At 68.2% G+C, this 24,465-nt stretch overlaps 1 protein-coding gene across 2 annotated transcripts in view; it reads left to right on the forward strand.

The window, feature by feature from the left end:
• The window catches only part of BRSK2 (BR serine/threonine kinase 2), a 63,069-nt gene extending 39,419 nt beyond the window's left edge, over window positions 1-23,650 (forward strand). The window contains exons 2-20 of one of the 2 annotated variants that reach the window (XM_060103110.1): window positions 669-763; window positions 1,788-1,873; window positions 4,340-4,480; window positions 4,982-5,098; window positions 5,826-5,859; window positions 6,075-6,143; window positions 6,240-6,386; window positions 7,231-7,262; window positions 7,570-7,734; window positions 7,844-7,941; window positions 8,017-8,167; window positions 11,875-11,935; window positions 12,658-12,865; window positions 13,600-13,648; window positions 17,056-17,179; window positions 18,524-18,704; window positions 18,815-18,904; window positions 21,196-21,243; window positions 22,474-23,650. In XM_060103110.1, the coding sequence (XP_059959093.1) occupies window positions 669-763; window positions 1,788-1,873; window positions 4,340-4,480; window positions 4,982-5,098; window positions 5,826-5,859; window positions 6,075-6,143; window positions 6,240-6,386; window positions 7,231-7,262; window positions 7,570-7,734; window positions 7,844-7,941; window positions 8,017-8,167; window positions 11,875-11,935; window positions 12,658-12,865; window positions 13,600-13,648; window positions 17,056-17,179; window positions 18,524-18,704; window positions 18,815-18,904; window positions 21,196-21,243; window positions 22,474-22,649 (2,072 nt within the window). In that variant the 3' untranslated portion in view covers window positions 22,650-23,650. The remainder of the gene's footprint in view (window positions 1-668; window positions 764-1,787; window positions 1,874-4,339; window positions 4,481-4,981; window positions 5,099-5,825; window positions 5,860-6,074; window positions 6,144-6,239; window positions 6,387-7,230; window positions 7,263-7,569; window positions 7,735-7,843; window positions 7,942-8,016; window positions 8,168-11,874; window positions 11,936-12,657; window positions 12,866-13,599; window positions 13,649-17,055; window positions 17,180-18,523; window positions 18,705-18,814; window positions 18,905-21,195; window positions 21,244-22,473) is intronic. The other variant, XM_060103112.1, reaches the window with a different exon arrangement.
• The last annotated feature ends 815 nt before the right edge of the window (window positions 23,651-24,465 follow it).

A 24,465-nucleotide genomic window follows, 5' to 3' on the forward strand; every position in this document is an offset into this window, starting at 1 on the left:
CCACCCCTCAGCAGCGTAAAAAGGGGCAAGTGCAAACCCGAGTAGTCGGAACCGTGAGACTGTCAAGGTCATAACTAAAGCAGCAGCAACAGAGTCGGCAAAGTGTGAATGAAACCGAGGGGCGTCCAGCGCTCCACATCCCTCAAAACCCAGCACAGGTCGTGGACAGGCTGCAGTGCCGTGGGGAGCAGGTCGGCCTACGCTGCATCCAGAGGCGCCTGAATGCCAGAGGCGGCCCAAACTATGGTGGTCACCTCCGTGCCCATCGGGGGACACAGGCCACCTCGGGAACGTCCAGGTCGGGCCCAGGCTTGGGAGGGGAGAGTGCAGGGTGTCTCGGTCTGAGGCCACAGAGGGTCCAGCGGAGGGCAGGAGGCCAGGGGGCAGTGACCAGGACTGCGGCTGCCTGCAGCGTGGTGATGACAGCAGAGGTGAATCGGCGGAGTGTCCTGTCCCGTGGGAGATGCAGGGAGGCGGGCCGCGGGGCCGCAGGTGCTGGGAGAGACATTGGCCTGGGGTTGGCCCAAGACAGGCGGGGCGGGGGTGGTGGTGGCAGGGGCACAGGATCCTGGTGCTGAGTGAGGGGCCGGGGTTGGGTGCGGGAGGGGCCCTGCTGGTCAGGCCTGGGCGGTGGCCGGACGGGGTCTGAGGGCTCCCCTCGCCCCCAGGCCTCGTGAAGCTGGGGATTCACTGTGTCACGTGCCAGAAGGTGGCTGTCAAGATCGTCAACCGCGAGAAGCTCAGCGAGTCTGTACTGATGAAGGTGAGCATGGGGGCGGGCGGGGGCAGGTGGGGAGCGCCCAGTGGGCGGGGTGGAGCCAGGCTGCAGGCGAGCCAGCCTGGGAAGGGGGGTTCCTGCTGTCCCATCTGTTGAGAGGGCTGGCTGGCCTCAGTTTCCCCTGTTAGAATCAGGAGGAGACCCCTGTCTCTGAGGGAGAAGAGGAAGTGCCGGGTCCCAGGAGGCCTCGCAGCCCCTCCTCCTCCCCGCTCCCCCCACCTCAGCACCACCCCCCAGCCCTGGTGGAGTCTGGTCCCCTTAGGGACTGAAGCAGACCCCACGTGACTGGAGGACTCCTGGGTGGGACCAGACACTCAGCGGGGAGGGGCTGCCCAGGCTGTGTTCCCCATCTGTCTGTGCTCATCTGTCCAAACGGCTGTCAACTCAGCGGGCAGGGCTGAGGGGCAGAGGGGGAGCGGGCCTGGCTCTCCAGGCACACGGGGGCAGCAAAGCAGGAGGGCCGTGGTGGGGGCCGGCCAGTGACACAGTGAGGACCCCTCTGGCCGGGGTGGGGCATGGGGGGACCGGGTGGGCCCAGCTGGGGAACCCTGGGGGATGCGCCACGGGCTGGTTTTAAGGGGAGATGGCGGTCGTTTGGATGGGGTGTGGGCAGTGCTGGTGGCGGCTTGGCAGATTCCCATCCTGCCTTGGCCAGAGCCCGGCTTGGGGGCAGGGTCTTACGCGTCAGTTTGGGGCGCTAAGGTCAAGATGCCACAAGATATCTGAGTGGGGAGACGGGAGCTATCTCAGTGGAAGTGGACCTGGGGGTGTAACCGGGCCCCCCCTCCGGAGGCCTGGCAGGGACCGAGCGCAGCTGGGGCAGGGGCAGGGAGGCGGCCCACGGGGTAGAGATGCCAGTGCGAGGCTGGACCTGCCCCAGGGCCCAGTGCTGCCCCCAGGAGCCCAGCATCCCGGGGGCTCTGTGACCCCACAGCCTGGACGGGTGGGTGGGCGGTGCACGGGTGGGGGATGAGCCCAGCCTGCCGTGACGGTGCCCCTTTCCCCGCAGGTGGAGCGGGAGATCGCCATCCTGAAGCTGATCGAGCACCCCCATGTCCTCAAGCTGCATGACGTCTATGAAAACAAAAAATATTTGTAGGTATTGCTGGGTCTGGAGAGCTGGGGGGCAGAGGGGGGCTGTCCCAGGAGGGGGTCTGAAGGACAGGCCATGGCGGTCACTGCTCCTTGCCCAGGTCCAGGGCTGGTCAGCGGGGACTTGCCGAGCCACTGGCTTGAGGATGGAGCCTTCGTGGGGAGTGGACTTGGGCGGGGATCGAGGGGCAAGAGCAGCTCAGGCCCTTTCTCCAGGCCCCAGTGAGCCTCAGGAACCCGCCGCTCTGCCGGGGGCTGCCACGGACCCCTTGCCAAGCCCCTTGGAGCCCCCGTGTGCTCCCTCATGTGGGTGGGGACCCCAGGCCGGCCGACCGCACTGTCGCCACCCAGGCCCCTCACCCAGGCTGCTGTCGGGATGCTGAGCGTGGCTGACCTCCTGTCACCACCGAGGCCACTGAGGCTGGCGGACGTCTCCCCGCGTGGGCAGCCCCCCACGTCCCCCGCTGTGTGGCCTCAGCGAGCTCCCCTGGGGGTGTGGGCGGCCGCTCACAGGGTCCCCTCAGGGGAGTCAGCTCTGCCGCTGCCCCGTGTGTGGCCGTAGGAAAGGCCTGGCTGCGGGGCCGCGTCCCTCAGGGAGGGGTTCTGCCAGAGCGTTCCTCGGGATGGGCAGCTGAGTGCGGGGGTGTGGGCAGGGGGCTGGCCTGGCACGGTCCCCGCAGGCCCACTGCCCCAGGGGCCCTCAAGGCCTCGAGCCCAGCCCCGACTGGGCCCCTGATGCAGGCTGGCCTTAGCCCCTGCAGCGCTGTCTCGGGTAGGGGAGGTGGGGGCAGGAAGTGGCCCTGGGGGAGCAGGGGGCCCGGGTTCCCTCCCTCTCTTCCTGTGCCAGCCGCGGACCCAGCGCTGCACGAATGCCCAACTCTGAGTGCTTAACTGCAGGTGGGAGGACAAGAGCCACCCGCCATGGGGGCCCTGAGAAGAGCAGGGCACCGGTTACCACGGGATTGGGGGTGGGAGGCAGGTGGTGGTCCAGGGCCCCCGACACTGGTGAGCTGAAGCCGCCATCGGAACTGCTGTGAGGGCCACAGGCCCACGTGGGGACCCACCTGGCAGTGTTTTGATGACATCCGTGAGTTTGGGGTACGGGCGGGTGCTGGGTAGGCTTTGCCCACCTCTGCACACAGGAGACTGGTCACACTGCCTCCTTCTGTTCAGCTACTTGTGGGGGTGCCAGGCAGGGGGAGAGGCCCCCAGGAGGGGCAGGAAGCAGGGAGGGGCCCAGACAGCAGGCCAGGCGGGGGTGCAGCCGAGCAGAGGCGGGGTGACAGGAACGGGATGCCGGGAGCATGGTGGACAGAGGCCGGCCTTGGTGCTGCTGGGCCCAGCGCCCTCCCGGGGGCCCGAAGGCGGCCCAGGGAGCCTGGAGGCAGGGGAGCAGGCAGGGGACCTCTGCCACCGAGGTTGGGGCACCGCTGGGCCTGTGCTGTGGCCTCCCACTCAGGAGCAGGGCAGGTCCCCTGGGACTGGCCCCGCCTCTGCTCGAACCCCACCCAGTGTCCCCACCCTGTGTCTCCAGCCGTTTCCTCCCCGCAACCCCTCCTCTCTGCAGACAGGCTGCCCCCCCGCCCGCTCCAGCCCCTCCATTCCTGCAAGACCAGCTCCTGATACAGCCCCCCGAGGCCCACACCCTCATCCTTGCCAGCCCTGGTCCCGCACGTCTCCTGTCACCCACCTCCCCTCCCCAAGCCACCACAGCCCACCAGAACCACCCCTCCCTGGCTCCCACCAGGGGCTCCTCAGGGCCTGTGCTCAGCCCTCCAGGCCCAGCTCCCCTGAGGCCTGCAGGCATCCGTGTCCATGTGTCTTGGACCACCCCTGCGCCCCACCCTAGAAACCAGCCCCTCAGGTTCCACCCCGGGGAGGCTCAGCTTGGACACAGCCCACTGCTCACCGCAGAGGGGCGTGGGGTCCCCATGGAACCCGGGGCACCATGGGAAGCCCACTCCTCCAGCAGCTCACCCCTACCCTTCGGCATCACCCCAGCAGTGTTGAGCCAAGCTGGGGGCATTCACCACCTGCCTTCTGGCCACACCCACCCAGTCCCTCGTCCCACCCCCGCCCCCATATCTTCCGAGACCAGCTGTGCCCTGTCCCCCACCCATGTCTTTTTGAGGTCTGCCCTGCTGGCCAGGGCTCCCTGAGGCCTGAGTGGCTGATGTGTCCCCCCCGCCCCGGGAGCCCAGCCCGGGGTGGCCAGGGAGGGCCTGGAAGGGCCAAGCCTCAGGCTTGCAAGAAGGTAGCAACTGCAGTGCCCCTCTCGCCTTGGGGCCCAATGTGGCCCTGCTCCTCTAGACCTGCTTCCCTGGAGGCGGGCAGGGACCCCACCTGCTGAGGGTGCCCAGTGCCGGGACGTGGTGGAGGATGGCGCCGGGATGGGGTGGTGGTCCACCGCCTCTGGCCAGCGGTGCCCTGGCTGGGTGCGCCCACCCGACGCCCGCCCGTCCCCCGCAGATACCTGGTGCTAGAACACGTGTCTGGTGGGGAGCTCTTCGACTACCTTGTCAAGAAGGGGAGGCTGACCCCCAAAGAGGCTAGAAAGTTCTTCCGGCAGATCATCTCTGCGCTAGACTTCTGCCACAGTCACTCCATATGGTGCGTCCCCCGCCCCTCCAGGTGCCCTGTCCCCCACCAGGTAGCCCCCGTCCCTGCAGGTGTGCCTCCCCCCACTCTTGCACTCCCCCCGTTCCCTCTGGATCAGGCAGTATATCCTCTACTGGCCTCCCAGCCCAGGGGCATCAGAAAGCTTTCTGCCAGGTGCCCACCCAAGTCTCCTTGGTTTTTTCAGGGGTCCTGGGGTCACAGCACCCTCGGTCTGGGGGCCCCAGGTTGGCCTCGGCCCAGAGTAGGTGTGGTGGGGGAAGCAGCGAAGGGGAACGGGACCCCAGGGAGCAAAGCCGAGTTTGCCCGTTGCTGGCAGAGTCCCTGTCCTTCCATCCTGCCACCCTGAAGCCGTCCGCCCCGTAGGAGACTTCCGATTGGCTGCTGGTGACATCACCAGGCAGCGCTGCCGTTGGCCTCATGTTGTGAGGGCGGGGTTTCGGGAGGGGCGGCAGCTCCCACCCCTGTCAGCCTCAGTCCCGCCTTCCTTCCCAGCCACAGGGATCTGAAACCAGAAAACCTTCTGCTGGACGAGAAGAATAACATCAGGATCGCAGACTTCGGCATGGCGTCGCTGCAGGTTGGCGACAGCCTGCTGGAGACTAGCTGCGGGTGAGCTGTGCCCTGGACCGGCTGCCGGTTCTCCATAGGCCAGGAACAGTGGCCAGGGGCTGCTGCCCCGCCCACAGCCTGGCCCTGCGGCTGCCCAGCCAGGTGGCCCCGCAGCCCCAGGGCCCCCCAGCACCCCACAGCCTGGGCTGGAGGCAGGGCCCCGGCTCTGCTCCTGGCACCGTCTCCCCAGTGCAGTGAGGGGCTGCAGGCGACCCGCCTGGCCCATTACATCCCTCGGCTCTGTGGCCAGGCTCGGAAAGGCCGGTCTTGCCCTGGGAGCTCCCTGCCCTGCTTGGGAGTGAGAGTGGCATGCCAGCTTCCTGGCTCCATGCACTCTCATGGGGGTGCTGAGGCTGGAACCCTGGACGTGCCTCACGGTCCAGCCTCTGGTGACCATCTCCTTGGGTAGGGCAGGTGGGCAGACAGCCTGGAGCAGAGTGGGCCCCTGGGTCCCAGGCCTGGGCCTCCCCCAGGAGCATGCAGGGGGGGTGATTAGGTTGTGAGGGAATGGCACCAAAGCCCTGAGGCCTCCTGGTGGGCCTGAGCGTCCCACAGTGGGGCATCCGTCCCAGGCAGAGTTTGCGGTGGGGGGGGGGAGCGGGGAGGGCCCCTCCCTCCGTCTCCACCTGCTGCGGCCCTGGGGACAGTCCAGAAGCTCAGGGGGCGGGACGGCTGCGTGCACAGTGGGTCCTGAGTCTCCTGCCCTGACTGCTGCCTTTGCCTTCAGGTCCCCCCACTATGCCTGCCCGGAGGTGATCCGGGTAAGTAGCCAACCCACCACGCGCCCCCACCCTGGTCCCTGTCCCGCCTAGGGGGCCTCCCTGCCCCGGAGATCGTGGACCCCCAGGCCGGGGCCTGGCCGCCTGTCCTTGGCGGCGCCCACGGGGCCAGCTCCTCCCAGACGCTCCCCTTGGGCCCCTCGGTCCCCGCGAAGACCCCGGCCCTGCGCCCGCACCAACCCCAGTGCTGTCCGCAGGGAGAGAAGTACGATGGCCGCAAGGCAGACGTGTGGAGCTGCGGCGTGATTCTGTTCGCCCTGCTTGTGGTGAGGCTTCCCCCGCCCCCGCCCCCGCCCCCCATCCCGCCCCCATCCCGCCCCCGCCGTCGGTCCGCCCCCGCGGTGACCCGGTCCCGCCGGCAGGGGGCGCTGCCCTTCGACGACGACAACCTGCGGCAGCTGCTGGAGAAGGTGAAGCGGGGAGTGTTCCACATGCCGCACTTCATCCCGCCCGACTGCCAGAGCCTGCTGCGCGGCATGATCGAGGTGGACGCCACGCGGCGCCTCACGGTGCGTCCCTCCTCCCCCAGAGCTCGTCCCTGGGCGCACAGGCGCGGGGCGGAGGCCGCGGGCGCGCGAGGGCACAGGCATGGGCGCGTGCCCGGCGTGACCGTGCGCAGGTGGTGGGTGCGCGCGCCCGGGGCCGTCCGCGCGCGAGCGCGGTCCAGGAGCGCGCAGCCTCTCCGGCTGTCCGGGGCCTGCCCTGTACGCGCGAATAGTTCCTCATGACCGACTCCAGTAGCCAGGGTCTGAGGGAAGCCCCCGCCAGCGTCTCTGGCCTCTTCTGGGCTCGGCTCGTGCCAGGATGTCAGGTCCCCCGGGGAAGGGGCAGCAGGACTGCCCAAGAGGCCGCCCTCCCCAAGCAAGCCCCCCAGGTCAGGGTGGAGGGTGGGGCTAGCCCCGAGCCTCCTGCTCACACCTGCACCCAGCCCCTCCGGCACAGGTGGGCTGAGCCCTGGCTGCTTCCCCCTGCTGTCCTCTCTCAGGCCTCCCGCCCTGAGCCTCGGGGGCTCCTGCTTCCCACCCCCCACCCGCTCCCTCGGCCGTGCCTGCAGCCCCCACTCTCCCCAGCGCTCTGCTGTCTCTAGGGTGGCGTTTTCTCTTCCACTTGAGATAGGCAGGGTCAGAGGTGCTAGCCTGGAGCCCCGCGCTCTCCCCACTCTCCATGCTCCCCCAACCCCTCCCCCTCCCCCAGGCTCCCCCCTCCTCCTCTGGGTCCTCCTCCTCCCCTCCTCCCCTCCCCCATTCTCCTGCTCTCTCCACACTCAGGCCCCCGCTTCCCCGCTCCTTCTGGCCTCCTAACGTGGTCTGTGCACCTTCCTCGTACTAACTCCCTGTTTCTCTTTCCTTGTAGCTAGAGCACATTCAGAAACACATTTGGTATATGTAAGTAGCTTTTCCTCCCCTCATCGCCTGCTTTGCCTGCTGCTGTGGCCTGGAGGGCCTGCTAGGGAAGGCGGGGGGCGGGGGGGGGGCAGGGGGCCCAGCGCAGGCTTGCCTCCAGCCTCGGGACACAGCTCTCGGGGGCCCCTGGGCCGGCCTGCGCTGGGCACATGCAGGACGCAGGAGGTGTGCAGGGGCTGGGCACAGGGAGAGCAGCAGGATTCGGGGCCCCAGGAAGGGGAGGGGCGGGGGAGCCTCGGGCTGGGCCAGAGGTGAGTGACTGGTGGTGGTGGTGCCCTGTCACCCACAGAGGAGGCAAGAACGAGCCTGAGCCGGAGCAGCCCATCCCCCGCAAGGTGCAGATCCGCTCGCTGCCCAGCCTGGAGGACATCGACCCCGACGTACTGGACAGCATGCACTCGCTGGGCTGCTTCCGGGACCGCAACAAGCTGCTGCAGGACCTGCTGTCCGAGGAGTGCGTCTGGGAGCCGCGCCGGGGCGGGGCCGTGGTGGAGTCTGTGGGTGGGAACACCGCCCTCCGGGAACCCGCATCCACCCTTCCTGGCGCCTCTCGCCCGCTGCAGGGAAAACCAGGAGAAGATGATTTATTTCCTCCTCCTGGACCGGAAAGAAAGGTATCCGAGCCACGAGGACGAGGACCTGCCGCCCAGGAACGAGATAGGTACAAGGTCTCAGGGTGGCCTGGCCCATGCTGCCCCCTCCAGGCTGCCTGGCCCTGACCCCCATCTGCACGCAGACCCTCCCCGGAAGCGCGTGGACTCCCCAATGCTGAACCGGCACGGCAAGCGGCGGCCTGAGCGCAAGTCCATGGAGGTGCTGAGCGTGACGGACGGCGGCTCCCCGGTGCCTGCGCGGCGGGCCATCGAGATGGCCCAGCACGGCCAGAGGTGCGTGCCTTCTGGGAGGATTCAGCCTTCTGCCTCCTGGTGCTCCGGCCCAGTCAGCGACGGGGCCCCTCACGGGCTGTGCTGGGCCTGGCCTGGCTCTTCTCTGCGCCCCTGGTCCTGGGGCTGGGCTAAGGCCACTGGGCAGGGCTTGACTGCATGGGCTGCACTGGCTGCATTGAGCTGAGCTGGGCTAGGCTGCCCTGGGCAGGGCAGATCTGGACTGGGCTGGACTGAGCTGAAGTAGGTTGATCTGGGCTGGGCTGGGCTGGACTGAGCTGGGCTGGACTGGCTGAGCTGAGCTGGACTGGAGTACACTGGGCTGGGCGGGACTGAGCTGGGCAGGGCTTTGCTTTGTTGGCCTGGGTTAAACTGGGCTGGGTCAGGCCATCCTGGACAGGACTGGGCTGGGCTGGGCTGGAGTGGATTAGACTGAGCAGATCTAAGCTGAGTTTAGCTGAGCTGGACTTAAGTGGGCTGAGCTGGGCTTCTCAGAGATCAAGCTGTGTTCAGAGCTGCAGCCCAGTAGGCTTATCCCTGATTGATGCTGAGCCCACGTTTGGGTCACCTGTGGCAGTGCAGGGGTCAGGGATGTGGAATTTGGGGGCAGGGCGGTAGGTGAGGAGCAGGTCCTGGCATCCAAACAGAGCGCCCCCTGGAGGAGGGAAGGGTGTCCAGGTCCTGCAGAGCCTCTGCTGATTCGGGGCTGGCTGGGCGAGACCAAGCTTTCCTGCCCAGGCAGGGGCTTCAGCCATCTGGGGACAGCCCCTTCGGCCAGGCCTCCGAGGACCCGCAGGGCTACTGGGCCACCATCAGGATTCAACTGGCTGCCCAGCTCACAGGCCACAGCCCCATGGTGGTGCCAGGCCCTCCCCGGGGAAGCAGGCTGGCTCAGCCTCTGACCTGGGCTCCTGGCCTCTGGGGCTTCCTTCCAGGCCGCGTGGCCCACCCGCTGCGGGCTCGTGCACTGGGTGGGGGGACGAGCAGCAGGAAGGTCCCTGCTGGCCGCGGTCCTGCCCTGATTGTGCCTTGTGTCCCGCTCGCTGGGAGTGCACCTCTCCCGGTGGGGCCCCAGGGAAACGGCCCCCTCCAGCGGCCCAGGTGAGAGGTCACCTCTCCCCAGCCCACCTTTCCTGAGCCTTGTCCTGGCTTCCGGTCCAACACCTGCAGGGCAGCTTGAAGGCTCGCCAGCCCTCCCCGCACCAGCCACCCACACACCCGCACACCGCAGCTGCCTGGGGCAGGCGCAGGCGCAGGGGCAGGGGCTGGGCGTGGGAGGCCCCCCGTCGTGGCTTCTGCTTTGCCTTCCAGGCCTGGACACCTTGGGGGCTGGGGGTGCCCGGGGGTGGTGGGGTGGGGTCAGGTGTGAGCCGTCCTTTCCCTGGCACTTCCCCACCCGCTGCTGCTTCTCAGGCTCTATCTCCTCTCTGGCTTGGCCACTCGTTACCACAACAGGCCACACCCGCTGGGGCTGGAGGGGTCCGGGGACTGGCGGCAGTGCTAGGCATCCTCCAAGCCCTGGCCAGGCCACTCTGCCGAACAAGTCACTGGGGCCGGTTGTGCTACGGCCCTGGTGCTCTCCTGCCTGACCCCCCCCTCACGTCTGTGCGCCCTGGCCTGGGGCCAGGTGGGTGGTGCCCAGCTCGGAGCTGTGTGGAGGTCTGGCCTCCTGGACCGCCTGCTGGGGCTGCGTCAGTAACTCTGTTTTCTCGCTTTGTTCCCGCTGTAGTAAAGCAATGTTCAGTAAAAGCCTGGATATCGCTGAAGCCCACCCCCAATACAGCAAAGAAGACAGGTATACACCCTGCCCACCCATCCCCCGCCCCCCAGCCCCAAAGACAGCGGCGGGCCTGGTGGCAGGGCTGGGCCTGAGGTGCATCTGGCCCTCTCCCCTTTGGCAAGGGAACCTTCCAGCGAGCCGGGGAAGGGCCCAGGTCAGGCTAGGCTGAGGCCCAGGAGGAGGAGCGGGGCTGCTGGGACGAGGCCCACGGCCGGCCCCGAGAGGGGCTGGGAGACCCAGAGACTCTCCCTGCCCTGGGCCCCTGGGCTGCAGGCCGTGAGGTCCCTTCCGGCCGGCCCTCGCCCTGTGGTCAGTGGGCCTCCGTGGCCCTCGTTAAGCTCCCCTCCCCCATCCCACGCTGGCCCATGTCCCGTAAGGGCCGGAGTAGACGTGGCAGCCCCAGGCGGCTGCAGGCTCCCTAGGAAGGGGCAGGAGGTGTGCGGTCCCAGGGGTCTCTGCACAGGGTCTGGCCTTCCGGAGCCCCCAGCCCCACCCCTGCAGGGCCTCCTGCCTGGCGGTGACAGTGGCGGGGCCTCGCTCGCCCCCGGGCCCCCTCTGACTCCCCTGCACCTGCCCTGCTCCGCGCCCTGGCTGCTCTCGTGCTGGCGCCGTCCTTCCGCAGCTCAGTTTCCAGGGACCGCCTGGTTAGACAGGAGGGCGTGCACGCGGCTCCCCTCTCTCTCCCGCTGCTGCTTCTCCGCTTTCCTCGTGCCGAGCAGCAAGCTCATGGCTGGCTTGTGGCTGCTGGGGTGGGCACCAGCTGGCACCGACCAGCCCCCCAGCCCCGTTCTCAGCATCTGGAAGCTTCAGGCCCGGGCCTGGCTCCGAGTGCAGCCCTGGACTCGGGCAGGCTGGGTCAGCGCTGCCCCCGGCTCCGGGCTGTGTCAGCTCGTGGGGCGGGAGTCGGAGGGTCATCGCCACGGGGCCCCAGTCCACAGGTGCCGGGGGACCGGCCAGCGTGGGCTTAGCTCCGGCCCGAGGCCCAGGGGCCAGCTGCGGGGTGGGCGGTGTGGCCGTGCTGGCGGGTGGGCGGTGTGGACACCCTTCACTCTTCTGTCCTCCTCTTCCTGTGGCTGCCTCGACCCCTCCGGTTTCCTTGCTCTAAGGATGGCAGGTGCTGGTGCCCAGGGGTGAGCGGGCGTTTCCTTTCCCTCGAGGCCACGCGGGGTGGTGGGGCGAGGCCCTGCAGGCCTGGCCCTGCCCCGCCCCGAGAGGTGTCCAGTTCCTGCCCTGAGGGGGCGGCGGCTGCACGCGTGTCTCCGCTGGGCACGCTGCGCTGGTGGCCTCTCTCCGGCCAGGCCCAGGCCAGGTCTGCAGGCCAGATGGGGCCGGGGTGGGCTGAGTCCGCGTCCCTGCTGACGCCCGTCCCAGGTGCTCGTGGTGTGAGCAAGGGGAGGGCCGCGAGTGTGGAGGGGCTGGGCTGGTGCCAGCTGGTGGCGCCCACGGCCGGGTGTGAGGCGCCGGGCCGAGTGCAGGACTCGGGGCCTGTGACAGCTCAGCCTCGGGCTTCAGCTGGGTTGCCTCAGGGCACCGGGGCTGGCGTCGGCTCACGGGAAGCCCTGTCCTCTCATCCTGGGCCCCGAGAGATCCTTGCCGAGGGCTTCTCTGTGCCATCCTGGACCTGGGGCCTCGGGCCTTGGACATAGGGCACCTTCTGCGTGGGGGAAGAGGAGTCTCACGGTCTCCAGCTGCACCACTGGGGCTCTGATGGGACCCCCAAGGGGCGGTGGGCTCTCCTGGGCCTGGTGAGAGGCGGGGTGGGGACAGCAGGACAGCCCCAGGCACGGCCAGGTGTGCCGCAGACTGGGGCAGCCTCGGGGCTCTCAACCAGGGCCCCAGGCCTCCTGGAGGGTCCACCTGAGGGGAGAGAGAAGCCGAGAGCTGGAGGCCCCTTCCTGGTCTGAGCCGCTCTCTGCACCTGTGTCCCCAGGTCTAGGTCCATCAGCGGCGCTTCCTCAGGCCTCTCCACCAGCCCACTCAGCAGCCCCCGGGTAAGTGACCCCGCCCCAGCTCTGTCGCCAGCGTGCACCCGGGTTGGGGGTGGCTCGGTGGGGCCCCCCAACCCCGCCTGCTGCTGGGGCCACCCGCGTGGTGGCAGCTGCTGCTCTGGGCTTCGGCTGCCTTCGCTAACTGCACGTTTTTGTTTTGTTTTGTTTGTTTTCTCGTGTGTTCTTTTCTTTTGTGGCGAATGCTCCCATCCCCATGCCTGCCTGCCCCCCACCGGTCCTGCCTTGGGGTCCCCGGGTGCTGTGTGTGCATGCGGGGTGGGCGGGGCACGCACTGGGGTCGCGTGGCTCTCGGGGGCCCACACGCTCTCCCTCCCGCCCTCGGCGCTGCCCTGTAGCCTGCTAGGAAGTTTGTCTTGCCTCCCCCGCCCCCCGAGCTCCCCTTTGTGGCCTGCCCCCCGGCCACCTCCGTGGAGCCCGAAGCTGGCCGGAGTGCCTCGCGGCCCGGACACGTCCTCCCTCCACAGGCCGCCCCGCGGCCCAACCCCAAGACCCAGACCTTGCCGAGCAAGGCCAAGCTGACCGACAAGCCGCTGCAGGGCACCAAGTCCAACCCACTCCCGGCTGGCACCCAGGCCCGGCCCCTTGTTGCGGGAGGCCTCAGCCCCCAGCTGGCCCTGACCCCGGGCTCACCCACCCTGCCGGCCCCTGCCCGGCTCCCACCCACCGGGACTGAAGCAAACACCAAATCTGTCCCCACCATACAGGTGACCCCTCACCCCTCTCCGAGGGGCAGTCCCCTCCCTACCCCCAAGGGGACGCCTGTGCACACGCCCAAGGAGAGCCCAGCCGGCACGCCCAACCCCACGCCACCGTCCAGCCCCAGCGTGGGAGGGGTGCCCTGGAGGACACGGCTCAACTCCATCAAGAACAGCTTCCTGGGGTCACCCCGCTTCCACCGCCGGAAACTGCAAGGTGAGTGTGGCGGGACACGTGGAGTGGGCGGGGCTCAGGGGGGCTGGTGGCGGGGGTCCAGGGGAGCACTGACCGTCCTGGTGAGCGGGGCAGGCAGGAGCCAGCTTCAGAGGGTCTTCCCCTCCTCCTTGGTGGTTTATCCTCCCGAAAGTGCTGGCGGGAGGTACCCCCAGTGTCCACGTGTCCCCAGGCCTGTGTGTCAAGGACCCCACAGTGCAGGGATGCCTGCCCAGTGGGTGCGGCCTGGGGACCCCTCTGGGCTCCATTGTTTCCCTTTGGCCCAGTGGCCTGCGCAGGCCAGGCTGCCTGAGCCCCATAGAGGAGAGCGGGCCAGTGGGCGGGCATGGGTGGGTGTGGTGAGGAAGCCCACGGGGCCGGGGCAGTGGTAGGCAGCCTGCCCCTGTGTGCTGGGTGCCGAGGGTCAACTGGTACCTCCAGGCCACCAGGCCCCACCAGCCACCCAGTGTGGTCGACAGGCGGTGCCGTCTATCCCGGGACAGCAGGGCTGGTTGGAGGCCAGAGACGGTGAGGCCCGGTTTCAGCACCAGAAGGCAGGACAGCTCCCTGTGGCCGGAGGCTCCTGCGGTCGCGGCGGGCAGGAGCCGGGAGCTGACCCGTGCCCATGGGCGCTGGAGACAGTGCCGTGGCTCCCAAGACCCCACCCGCGGCGCAGGCGCCCTGGTGGGGGAAGGGTGGAGTGGTCACCACGCTCTCCCTGTCCTTCCTGTGTGCAGTTCCGACGCCCGAGGAGATGTCCAACCTGACCCCGGAGTCGTCCCCAGAGTAAGTGGCCCTGCCCGAGGTCAAGTTACCTGTCGCCGCCTTCTTAGTGCGTGGGGGTCTGTGATGGACCCTCCCATGTATCAGGCCGGGGGATCCACTGAGGGCTTTGGGGCCCCTCAGTGCTGGGGTCTCTGTGTCTCCACCTTGAATGCCAGGCCAGGGGGGCAGGACCTGGGCGGTGAGGGAGCTGCTCTTCCCAGATGTGCTCAGAAGCCACAGCCTGGGGGTGCCTGGGACTGCGGGTGGCAGGGGAGAGCACAGCCACGCCTCAGGGTGACCGTCCACACCTGCTGAGAGCCCTGGCCTCCACATGGGGAAGTGTGTGGGTCCCCAGCCCTTGGTGACCGGGGATGCGGTGCCTGCAGGGGGGGCCTCCACCAGGGAGGGGCGCTGGGCAGTGCTGACTGGGGCTTCCCAGGGTGAGCCCAGCCTAGAGTGTGGCCGGACACCTGGCGGCTCCTAGGGATGGAGGGTCTCAGGGAGGAGGTGAGGAGGAGGGATGGCCGGCGGGAACACGTGTCCAGGGCCGGGTGGCCTTGGCCAAGGTCAGGACAGGTCGAGCCCCTGGCTCACCGTCCTGCAAGGGCAGGAAGCAGGGCCTTGAGGCGACGGGGGCAGTGCTGCAGCCCAGCCAGATGTCTGGACGCGAGTCCATGTGTCTGGGGTGAAGACCCCAGAGAGGTGCCAGCCTTCGCTCCCCACCACCTCGTGTGAACGTGAAGTGCGGAGTGGGCACAGGGCAGGGCCCTGTCGTGGCCTCACCGGCAGCCTTCGGCCCGGCAGGAGAAGCTGCCGTTACCCTGTCGTCGTGACCCCGCGTGGGGCCTGTGGACACAGCGGGAGCGGGCGGGGGCCGAGCTGGAGGACAGCCAGCCTGAAGTGTGGGGTTTCGGCATCTCCGTGAGCCACCGTTGGTCTCCCTTCGGTCACGGTTTCCTGCTGTCGTCAGAAGCTCTCGCAACCATATTTGTAACAGAATTGTTAGGTTTATCAGAAAACTCAAAAAAAAAAAGCCACCCAGAGCAGCTGACACCGCCGTGCAGGTGGCCTGCAGCCTCCCCTGCCCATTCTCGAGTCCTGGAGGCCTCGTCCCCCTCCCGAGGGCCCTGGCCAGCGTCGCTGCCCGGTGCATGTGGCTGACGGGAAGGAGCAGACGGGTGGCCCTGGAGGGCCGCTGCACCCCCAGCACCCACTCCTCCCGAGGACGTCCCCTCCACCAGCGGCCAGCAGCCTCGTGTCCATGGAGCGTGTGCGTCCGCGTGTTCCAGAACCGGCCCGTGCGATCGTGGGGCTGGCGAGTCTGGGGACTGAAGGCTTCGCAGGCGGGAATCTGGGCGGCTTCTCCATCTCAGTGCTGAGAATGCCTTCCCCTCCAGGAGCCTCAGCCTTTGCTCTCAGGACCTTCCGCCGAGAGGACAAGGCCTGCCACGTCCAGAGTCTGCTCGTCACCGTGTCTCAAAGTTGCTCTCAAGAAGCACACCCAACCTTTTACCAAACGGGCCCAGTTGACGCCCAGACTTAATTACCTGTCACAGGCCTTCCCGGCTCGTCCAGGCTGCTTGCCAACCAGACACCAAAGTACAACACGGAGCTTTCCTGTTGCTCTGTGTCTTCATCGAGGGAGGAGGGGCAGCAGCCCCCACCGTGGGCTTCAGAACCGCCTCCCGGCCCACGTCCTGGGCTCAGGCCCCAGTGTGGTGCTGGGGTGAGCAGCGCGGGCGGCCTGCACCCCAGAGCTCTGAGCATGCCCGCGGCCACAGAGACGGCAGGATGTGGGGAAGGAGGTGAAGGTGGCCAAGGACGGGGTGGCGCCGGGACGGAGGTGTCCCCGCGGCTCTGCCTCCGTCAGGTCTGTGCGGCTCCAGCCACAGGAGCGGACAGCTTCTGGCGGCAAGCTGCCTGCTGCCGCCACATCACCACGGGCTGGAGAGCCGGCTCTGGAAGCAGGCAGCAAAAGGGGAGGCGCACAGCAGGAAACAGCAGCCGAGCCTCAGACCCCCACGGCTCACGCTGCCAGCGCCGCCGGAGCAAGACACCGGGCCCGAGCGGGCCGGCCCTGGCCCCAGTGTAGCCTGAGTTGGGCGCGTCTGCCAGTGGGGCCCTGGCCGTGTCCGCACTACAGCTGCCTGGGTGAGCGTGATAGTCAGCCGTCGCTCCCAATGGCACGTGGCTCGGGGTCAGGCCCCGTGCACGGCCCAGCTGGGCCCTGCTTCAGGGTGTCAGCCAGCGGTGGTCATCTCAAGGCCCAGCTGGGGCAGGATCCTCTGCTGAGCTCGTGGGGTCGCGGGCAGGACTCAGGGTCTTGGCCACGTGGGCCTCACTGTCACATCCGGCCGTCCCCGCTGTGTCCGTCGGCTTCGTCAAAAAGAGGTGGAGACCCGCTCGCCAGATGGAACTCCAGCCTTTTAGAGACTGAGCTCGCACGTGGCCCCCGTCACCTTCTCCCCTGCCTCCCGTTCTCCTGGTCAGGAGCAAGTCCCGGGCCTCGTCCACACGAGTGAGGGGCCCGCACAGGCTGAACCCCGGAGGCAGGATGGTGGGGCTGGCAAGGGGTCTCCCCCATACTGGTGTGCGCCCTAGGGCAGGGCCCCGCCGCAGAGAAGGGGGCCCCAGAAGCAGGGCAGAGTGACCAGACCGGAGGATGACGGCGTGGAGGGCAGGGAGGCGCACACGTGACGCCCGTGAGATGAGGGGTCTCGTGCGGGAGGGCACTGCCAGCCTTGGGGCCCCTGGCGTGGCCCCTGCCCTGCCCCGTACAGCAGCTGGGCCCCCAGGGGTCGAAGCGACCACTGTGTTCCACAGAGTGACCTGGGCTGGGGCAGCGGGGCTGCAGGTGGCCAGGTGGCTACCAGTCCCCAAGGACAGAGGGTGGTCCGCCGGGGGAGGGGCAGGTAGCACCCGGGGCCCCCAGCCCCGGTCCTCTGCACCATGTCACCCCTGTCTCTCCTGTACATACCTGTGCAGGGGTCCCCGGCCTGCCTCCTGCCCCCCACATAGCCCCAGGCGGGGCACTTCTCTCCAGGAAGCTGCAGGATCGCGGCTTAGCGAGTTACCCCGAAACATGGTGGCTTCAACAGAGAGGAGCAAGGCTGGGGGTCAGGGTGGGCTCAAGGGCAGGGCACCCTACCCCCACCCTCCTTTCTTTCCTGGTGGGGTTCCGGTGGGCGCAGCCCAGGCCCGAGCAGGCAGGGGTGTTTGGGGTGAGGTGTGAGGCCGAGGGCTCTGCGATTCGCATGAGGGCTGTCGGGTGAGGGTCGGGGCAGGGCGGAGGGTGGTCAGGGTCAGGATGGCGGGTCAGGGCCAGGGCAGGGTCTGGCTGGGACAGCAAGCTGGCCCGCAGCCCAGAGGGGAGGCTCGGGGCTCGGCTGGCATGCCCTGACCTGCCCAGCCCTCCGCCCCGCCCCCAGGCTCGCCAAAAGGTCCTGGTTTGGGAACTTCATCAGCCTGGAGAAGGAGGAACAGGTCTTCGCGGTCATCAAGGATAAGCCGCTGAGCTCCATCAAAGCCGACATCGTCCACGCCTTCCTGTCGGTGAGCCTCGCGCCGTGCGAGGGCAGCAGGCACACTGTGGCCGGGAGACGCGGGCTGTGCACAGGCCCGGGGCGGGGGCGGGCCTCGGGGGGCGCCTCGCTGAGACAGGGGTGAAGCACGGGCGGCTGCGAGGCGGCTCTGAGGAGGGAACTTGAGGCCTTGACACAGAGGGGAGGGGCCTCTGCTGGGTCTGGTGGGTGCGCCTGCAGCCTCAAGAATGGCCCCGGGGGGCTGGCTCCGTGTCCTGTGTGCCCCTGCCCACTCCCACATGCTGCCGGCCTCCTGCAGTCCCTGGCCTCCCACTGGTGGCTTTTGAGGTGGGCTGTGCTTGGGCCTTGGGTGGGTTCCATCTATCTTTGCTGGGATCTTTGGGCGTGTGGGGCAGAAAACCCTGAAGAGTGTCTTCCAGAGTCACTCGTGTCAGGAGGCCTCACCCGCCCTGCCCTGCATGGGGCCTGCCTTGTGCTGGGCCCCCCGGGATCACAGGTTTGGGGTCCCTCGGCATCCCCACAGCCCAAGCCCGGGCTCCCGCCTTGGTATGGGCGGGCACTGCCGGGGTGGCAGCCTCAGCCCCCCCACACACACTTGGCCACCCTGCCTTCCTGGGCGCAGCCAGGTTTCCATTAGGGCTTGGGGCACAGCGTGGCACTCCTCCCAGAAGTCTCCAGGAACGGGAGAGCTCAGCACCAGGCGGGGACTTCGGCCTCGTGCCGGGTGTGGGCACCCTGGCCCCACTGAGTCCCCCTGAGCCCCGCCACTGCAGCCTCTTCTCCTCCAGGCCCCGGGTCTGGGCCTTCCCTGGAGCCCCCCAGGCCTCTCCTGGGACACCAAGATTTCCCCCGTGACGTGGACTCAGCCCCTTGTAACCGGCGAGCCAGCAGTGTGCTCTCCCAAGCAACAGAGCCCTGTCCTGGGGGCGACCCCTCTGAGGCAAGACCGCCTCCTGGGTTCGTTTTGCCGGACATTTCCCTGGCCACTGTGCAGCCCAATCACGCAGAGGCCCCTCGCCTGCGCCCGGGGCCACAGACCCCGGAGCCAGCAGAGCAGCGGGCGCTGTCGTCAGCGGTGCCGGGGGCCTTGACCCCGGGGGCTCTGTCTCAATACGGGGCACGGGCTCTAGCCCCGGGCCTCCAGCTGCCCGCCGGCCTCCCCGCCTGCCGCTGAGAGCCCTGCTTTCTGCTGCTGTGTCGCGATCCATCCGCGACCCGTGTGGAGCTCTGTCCGGCTGAGGCTCTTGGGGAGCCAGTGCCGCTGGGGCCTCTGGCGGCGGCTGGCTCCCTTCCCTCTGGGGTTTCCTCTGGCGACTCCAGACGAGGCCACGCTCACGCCACCCACTGCCCGCAGATCCCCAGCCTCAGCCACAGCGTCATCTCCCAGACGAGCTTCCGGGCCGAGCACAAGGCGACGGGGGGCCCGGCGGTGTTCCAGAAGCCGGTCAAGTTCCAGGTGGACATCACCTACACCGAGGGCGGGGCAGCGCAGAAGGAGAACGGCGTCTACTCCGTCACGTTCACGCTCCTGTCAGGTGAGCTGCTGGCAGAGGCCGAGGGCGGGGGCTCCCGGGGGCGGGGGCTCCCGGGGGCGGGGCTCCGGGCCAGCCCTGCCCCTGCCTCACCCACCCCCCATCACCCCCAGGCCCGAGCCGCCGCTTCAAGAGGGTCGTGGAGACCATTCAGACCCAGCTGCTGAGCACACACGAGCAGCCTTCTGCCCAGCACTTGTCAGGTGAGGGAGGGGCTCAGCTCGGGCCGCCCTGAGGGCTGGCGATGGGGTGCAGCCCCTCCGCGGGCACCCCCGGGAGCAGGGCCCTCCCGGCGCAGCGGCCGGCCGTCTCTGCACACCAGGGGGGTAGGCCCAGCACGCCACACTGAAAGGCGCCTCTTGTCCACTGTAGACCCCCCCCCGCCAGCTCCGGGACTAAGCTGGGGTGCTGGGCTTAAGGGCCAGAAGGTGGCCACCAGCTACGAGAGTAGCCTCTGACGCTGGCAGGTAAGGTGTCCAGCCCCGCCGCTGGGGCAGGGAGGGGCTGCGGGCAGGTCCTCTGCGAGAGCCAGACTGGCCCCGAGGAGGCACCCTGTGCCCACCCACGTGTCCAGTGGCCACCTCCCGGCCCTGGACAGGCCCCGCAGGCCCAGCACCCAGCCGAACGGCTGGACACAGGGGCAGCCAGGCCAGTGAGAGCAGGCTCTGGGAGAGCAGTGACCAAGGTGCTGCCGGGAGCCCTGCCGCCCTCAAGGGTCCCCCATGTAGCACTCTCCAGGGCTGTGGGCCTGGTACCCACACTGGCTGGCACCTGAGGGGCTATCTGCCACCCACCCTCCCCGTGGTGGGCAGGACACAGGGGCCCTGAGGTCCAGTCAAAACAAAGCAGGGGCTCCCCAGCTGGGCCTAGAGGGGGCCACACAGCAGCAGGTCTGCCCAGGCCTGCAGGCGCCAGGGGCCCGGGGGCCTGAGGGTCTGTGCCACTTGGCACCTGGCGGGGAGCGGCTGCAGCCCTGTGGGTGTGGGTGAGCCCCGGGGGCACGTGCATGAGCTGTCAGGGAGGGCGAGCGGCGCGCGTGCGCTGAGCGGGAGCTGCCAGCTCGCCACGAGGCCCGTGTTGGGGTGTGGGGTCTGGGGAGCACAGGGTCCAGCCCAGCTCCACCTCTCAGAGCCCCCTGTGGCCAGCTGTCTGTGCTTCTGTGTAGGGTCCTAGAGGCCAGACCGGCCCCACCGTCCACCCCGCCCCTGCCATCCTCATTCCATCGTCTGTGTTTCACCTGCCCCCCTTTTCTCCCCCAGCGTGTGCCTCACTGCCCTACTGGTGGGTTGGGGCTGGAGGGGCCCCAACACCCTGGCCCTGGGAGCCAGGCTGGCCTGGGGGCCGGTGCCTTTAAGGCCTCCATGTCAGAGCAGGGCAGTGCTCAGAGGGGGAAACCGAGGCTGGGGAAGGACAGAGCTTGTCCAGGGAGCCAAGCAAGGGGCCTGGTGTGCCGCCCAGGGGACAGCCGTGCCTGCACCCACCGCCCAGCGCCACGGTCCCTCTTTGCTCCTGGCCAGGCAGAGTCCCACCCTAAGGAGTACCATTCTGTCTGTCGGCGAACGTGCCCTGCTCTAGGTCCCAGGCCCAGCAGGAAGCAGGGTGGACACGGCCCTTCTGCAGGGCCCCATCCTCGTTTTAGCCCTGGGCCTAAACCCACGTCCCTGGAGACTGTTGGGTGCCTGCCCTGGGCCAAGCCCGTCTCCCCTGCCTTCCTTCAGGGAGCCCTGGGCCTAGGGAGCCCACTCCGGGACCCTAGCCCATCCCTTGGCCCCGTCCGCAGGCCTCCCCGAGGGGTCAGCCTTTCCCAACACCCTCCGCCCCATACTGGACACTCTTGTCTAGCAAGCTCAGTCCTACAGCCACTGGAGGAGGGAGCAGAAGCTGGGGCCCCTCGGGCACCAGGCCGAGAGAGCTGGTGGCCACTCCAATAGGGCCCCTACCCAGCCCAGGGAGGGGAGGCCCCAGTGAGGGCCGTGAGGCAGCCGCCCTCCACCCCAGGCTCTGCTGCCTTCCCTACCCCCAGCCCTAACACTGCCAAGCCCAGCAGAGAGTGGGAGGGGGTCAGGGAAGGGGGTGCCACCGTGAGTCGAGGGGCGAATGGGAGCCTTGCGGCCACGTGAGTCACAGAGCGGCAGGGTGAGGACACGGAGGTGGCCAGTGTAGACCACAGCCAGAGACCTGGACCTCTCAGCTCCAAAGCGTGTGTGCTGGGCCCAGAGGGCAGAAGGGAGGGAGGGCCAGGCAGGGCCCTCCAGTGCCCAGGAGAGGGGCCCCACTCCAGGCTGGCCCTCTGCTGAGCCCCTCCTCTCTGAGCCCCCCACTCCAGTCTCTACCCACCTGAGCCCCACCCCTTGGCCACAGCCCCTCAACCCCACTCCAGGCTCCGCCCCTCCCCCAGGGCCTGGCCCAAGGCTGCAGGCAGCATCCAGCTTGAGGTCTGAGCTGGAAGCCTTTTTCACACGTCTCCCCCCCCTCTCTCCGTTCTGTGCTCCAGACACCACTAACTGTATGGAAATGATGACGGGGAGGCTTTCCAAATGTGGTAAGAACCCCTCACGCTCACCTGGGCCCCCCCAGCCTGTCACCCCCACCGCTCACCCCTGCACCCCCTGCAGCCTGCTCCTGGCCGGGTGCTGCCCCGCCACCCCCGGGGCTGTCCTGGGATCCCTGTGTACACGAGGGGCCCGGACATGCACATGTGGCCTTGCTGGCCCCCAAGGCGCCCAGCTGTGCCCAGCCCCCCAGCCCCTGCCACGAGCAGCGTCGGTCACCCTCCAGGGTGGGCACAGGCCTGGCCCTAGGATCAGGGCAGGCCACGGAGGGACCCCAAGGCTCAGAGCATGAAGGGGTGCCCAAGCCCCAAGGCCAGCAAGGGTCCCATGTCTGGGCCCTGGCCGGGGGTCAGGGTGGCGTCAGGCCCTCTCTGCCCACTGGAGGGGGGCGGGGAGTGGCTCCTGCCCAGGCCCTGAGCTGCCTGGCCGCAGGTGTGCCGGCCGCCCTGCCGCAGCTGGCGGGGAGAGGGCCCTGCCCATTCTTGCTCAGGTGGGGGCCAGGTTTAGGAGGTAGAACTGAGGTGACCCCAGTCGCGCACCTGGACTGTGAGCACAGGGCCCCCGGGTGGGGCGGGGCCCTGCTTCTGTTCCCTCCTCCTTGCCCTCTGAACATGCCCTCTGGGACCAGGGCCCCCACTGTGGCTGCCTGCCCAGCCCCCCTACACCCAAGCTCCATGCCTGTCCACCCACCCATCCATCCGTCTGTCCGCTGCTGACCTCTGTGTCCACGCTGTGCCACCCGGGCTGGCTGGGGGCCGGGCTCCAGGCCTCCTGGGAGGAGTGTGGCAGGCCCGCTGGCTCCAGCCTCCCCGGCCGCCAGCCCCAGGGTCCTGCTCGGCCCCGGCCTTTACGCGTCTGTCTCCAGAGCTGGGTCGGCCCGCTGGCCAGGCTGCAGGGCTGACTGGGAGGCCGAGGCTGAGGTGGAGGGAGGGCCGGTCCTTCGGGAGGCCTGGCGAGGGAGGAGGGTGCCCACCGGCCCCAGGTTCCGCCCCGCAGCCCAGAGGCCTCGAGCCCCCACCGGCCCCCTGCCCTGCTTGCTGCCGCGGCCCCGCTCACCCGCTCGGACCCCCTCACAGGCCTGTCGTTCATTCGTCTGTTGTTCTCTCTCTTCCCTCCCTCCCTCCTTTTCTCTCTTTTCTTTTTTTCTTTTGTCTTCTGTTCTGTGCACCCAGGCAGCCCATTGAGTAACTTCTTTGACGTAATTAAACAACTTTTTTCAGACGAGAAGAACGGGCAGGCGGCCCAGGCCCCCAGCACGCCCGCCAAGCGGAGTGCCCACGGCCCACTCGGGGACTCCGCGGCCGCTGGCCCCGGCCCTGGAGGGGACGCCGAGTACCCAGCGGGCAAGGACACGGCCAGGACGGGGCCGCCCGCCGCCCGCCGAGAGCAGCCTTAGACACATAGCCCCCTCCCCCTGCACGGCCCCGACAGTGGCCCCCAGGCCGCCTCACCGCCCGCTCGCCCGCCCGCCGCCCGCCCGGTGTGGACCCGGGGCCGCGCCCGTCTGTCCGTCTAGACTGTTGCGAAGCCGGGGAGGAAAGGAAAGGGGGCACCGGGGGCCACAGCCGCGGCTGGGCCGTCCGCGCCCGCTCTCTCTTTCTCTCGCTGTCTCTCTCTCTGCCTGTCTCTGACAACGCCACTGTTTCCGCTCTGATACCAGGAATTATCCCGAAAAGTTAACATGTCATCTCCACGAGGCCGTCCTCCGTGCTCTGCACCGGACACCGGCTGACCGAAGGCAGCTGCCGTGGACCTGCCCTCTCTCCTCTCCTGCTGCTGCCGCCCACTGGGCAGTGAGGTCCTGCCCGCCCGCCAGCTCTGCCCAGTTTCAGCTCCGCATGGCCACGGGGAGGAGGACCCGGCCCCGAGGGGAAGCCGCCTCGGGCCCACCCGACTGGACGCGCGGCGACCAGTGCCCCCGGCGGGTCCGGCCGGCCTCTGGGGCAGGCCCAAGGGGGCGAAGCAGCCGTCTGGCCCGGCCGCCACGGCCTCTCCTCGGCACGTCCCCTCCTTGCTGCTCCCTCCTCGTCCACGTCCATGCACCTCAGCGCCGCCCACCTGCCTCGCCGCATCCCACCCCCCAGCTCCCCGGGGCTGCAGGTGGAAAGCAACCCTGGGGGCCCCGCAGCACCTGCCCACCTGCCCACCCGCCCGCCCCAGGGCAGGCCGAGATCAGTATCATTCACTTGCTGTTTTAACTTACTGAGTTTCTTTACTTCTCCGTTCAGGGAAGGGGCAGCAGCAGCGCCGTCCTGCCGTCTGTCTGTCTGTCTGTGTGTGTGTCTTGGGCAGGGTGGGGTCTGGGCCAAGGTGCCCCGTGGACAGAGCGGTCAGGGTGCTGGGGCCGCGGGGGCAGCCGGCCGATGCAGCGCCGGCAAGCTACTGTAAACTTTAAAGAATTCCTGCAAGATATTTTTATAAACTTTTTTTCTTGGTTGTTTTTGGAGAAGGGTGTTGGCCGGGGGGACCACGGGGCAGGGCTAGGCTTTGAGTTCGGTTCTTTCTATACACACGCATATAAATATATTTAGAGAACGGCGCGGTTCACTCCGTCCCCGGTTCTGTGCCGTTACCGTGGAGAAGCGACTCCAGTCCTGTGGGGGCCGGGCATGGCCAGGGCCCGTCCGCCAGGCCCGGGCTGGGGGCCATCTTGGTTTTGTGTCCGAGTGTGGGGCGGGAGGAAGGCCCGAGCCGGCTGCCTATACACAACATGCAAGATGGCAGGGCCACTGCAGGGTTTTTTTTACTAAAATGACAAAAAGTTAAAACAAAACAAAAAGCAACAAAGGACAGAGAGAACGGGAGCAGCGTCCTCGGCAGCGTGTTCTCTGCTCCCGGAGGGGCCGCGAGGCACGTGTGGCTGCACGCCCTCGCTGTGACAAGTCCACTTCGCGTCTGGCGTCTCTCCCGCCCCCCCTGCTGCCTCTCCCTTCGTGGATAGATTTTAATGCTTCTGTTCCCTTGACCCCCTACCACAGGCTGGGATTTCAATACACAACAAAAAATGAAACACCTCTAACGGCAAAAGCCGTGGTACAAGCGGGAGGGCTTCTCCGGAGACGGAGGACCAGAAAGCAATACCTCTCGTTAGCCTTCCTCTTTTGTACTCGGGACGCACACAGACGTCACGGCAACGGACAAGCCCCGCCCCGTGTATCCCCTGTCAAGTAACTGTGAGCAACGTTAGTTCCGAACAATAAATTCCTTCAGCA

The sequence above is a fragment of the Mesoplodon densirostris genome, chromosome 7 (genome assembly GCF_025265405.1).
Source record: "Mesoplodon densirostris isolate mMesDen1 chromosome 7, mMesDen1 primary haplotype, whole genome shotgun sequence".
In the NCBI taxonomy this organism is placed as follows: domain Eukaryota; kingdom Metazoa; phylum Chordata; class Mammalia; order Artiodactyla; family Ziphiidae; genus Mesoplodon; species Mesoplodon densirostris.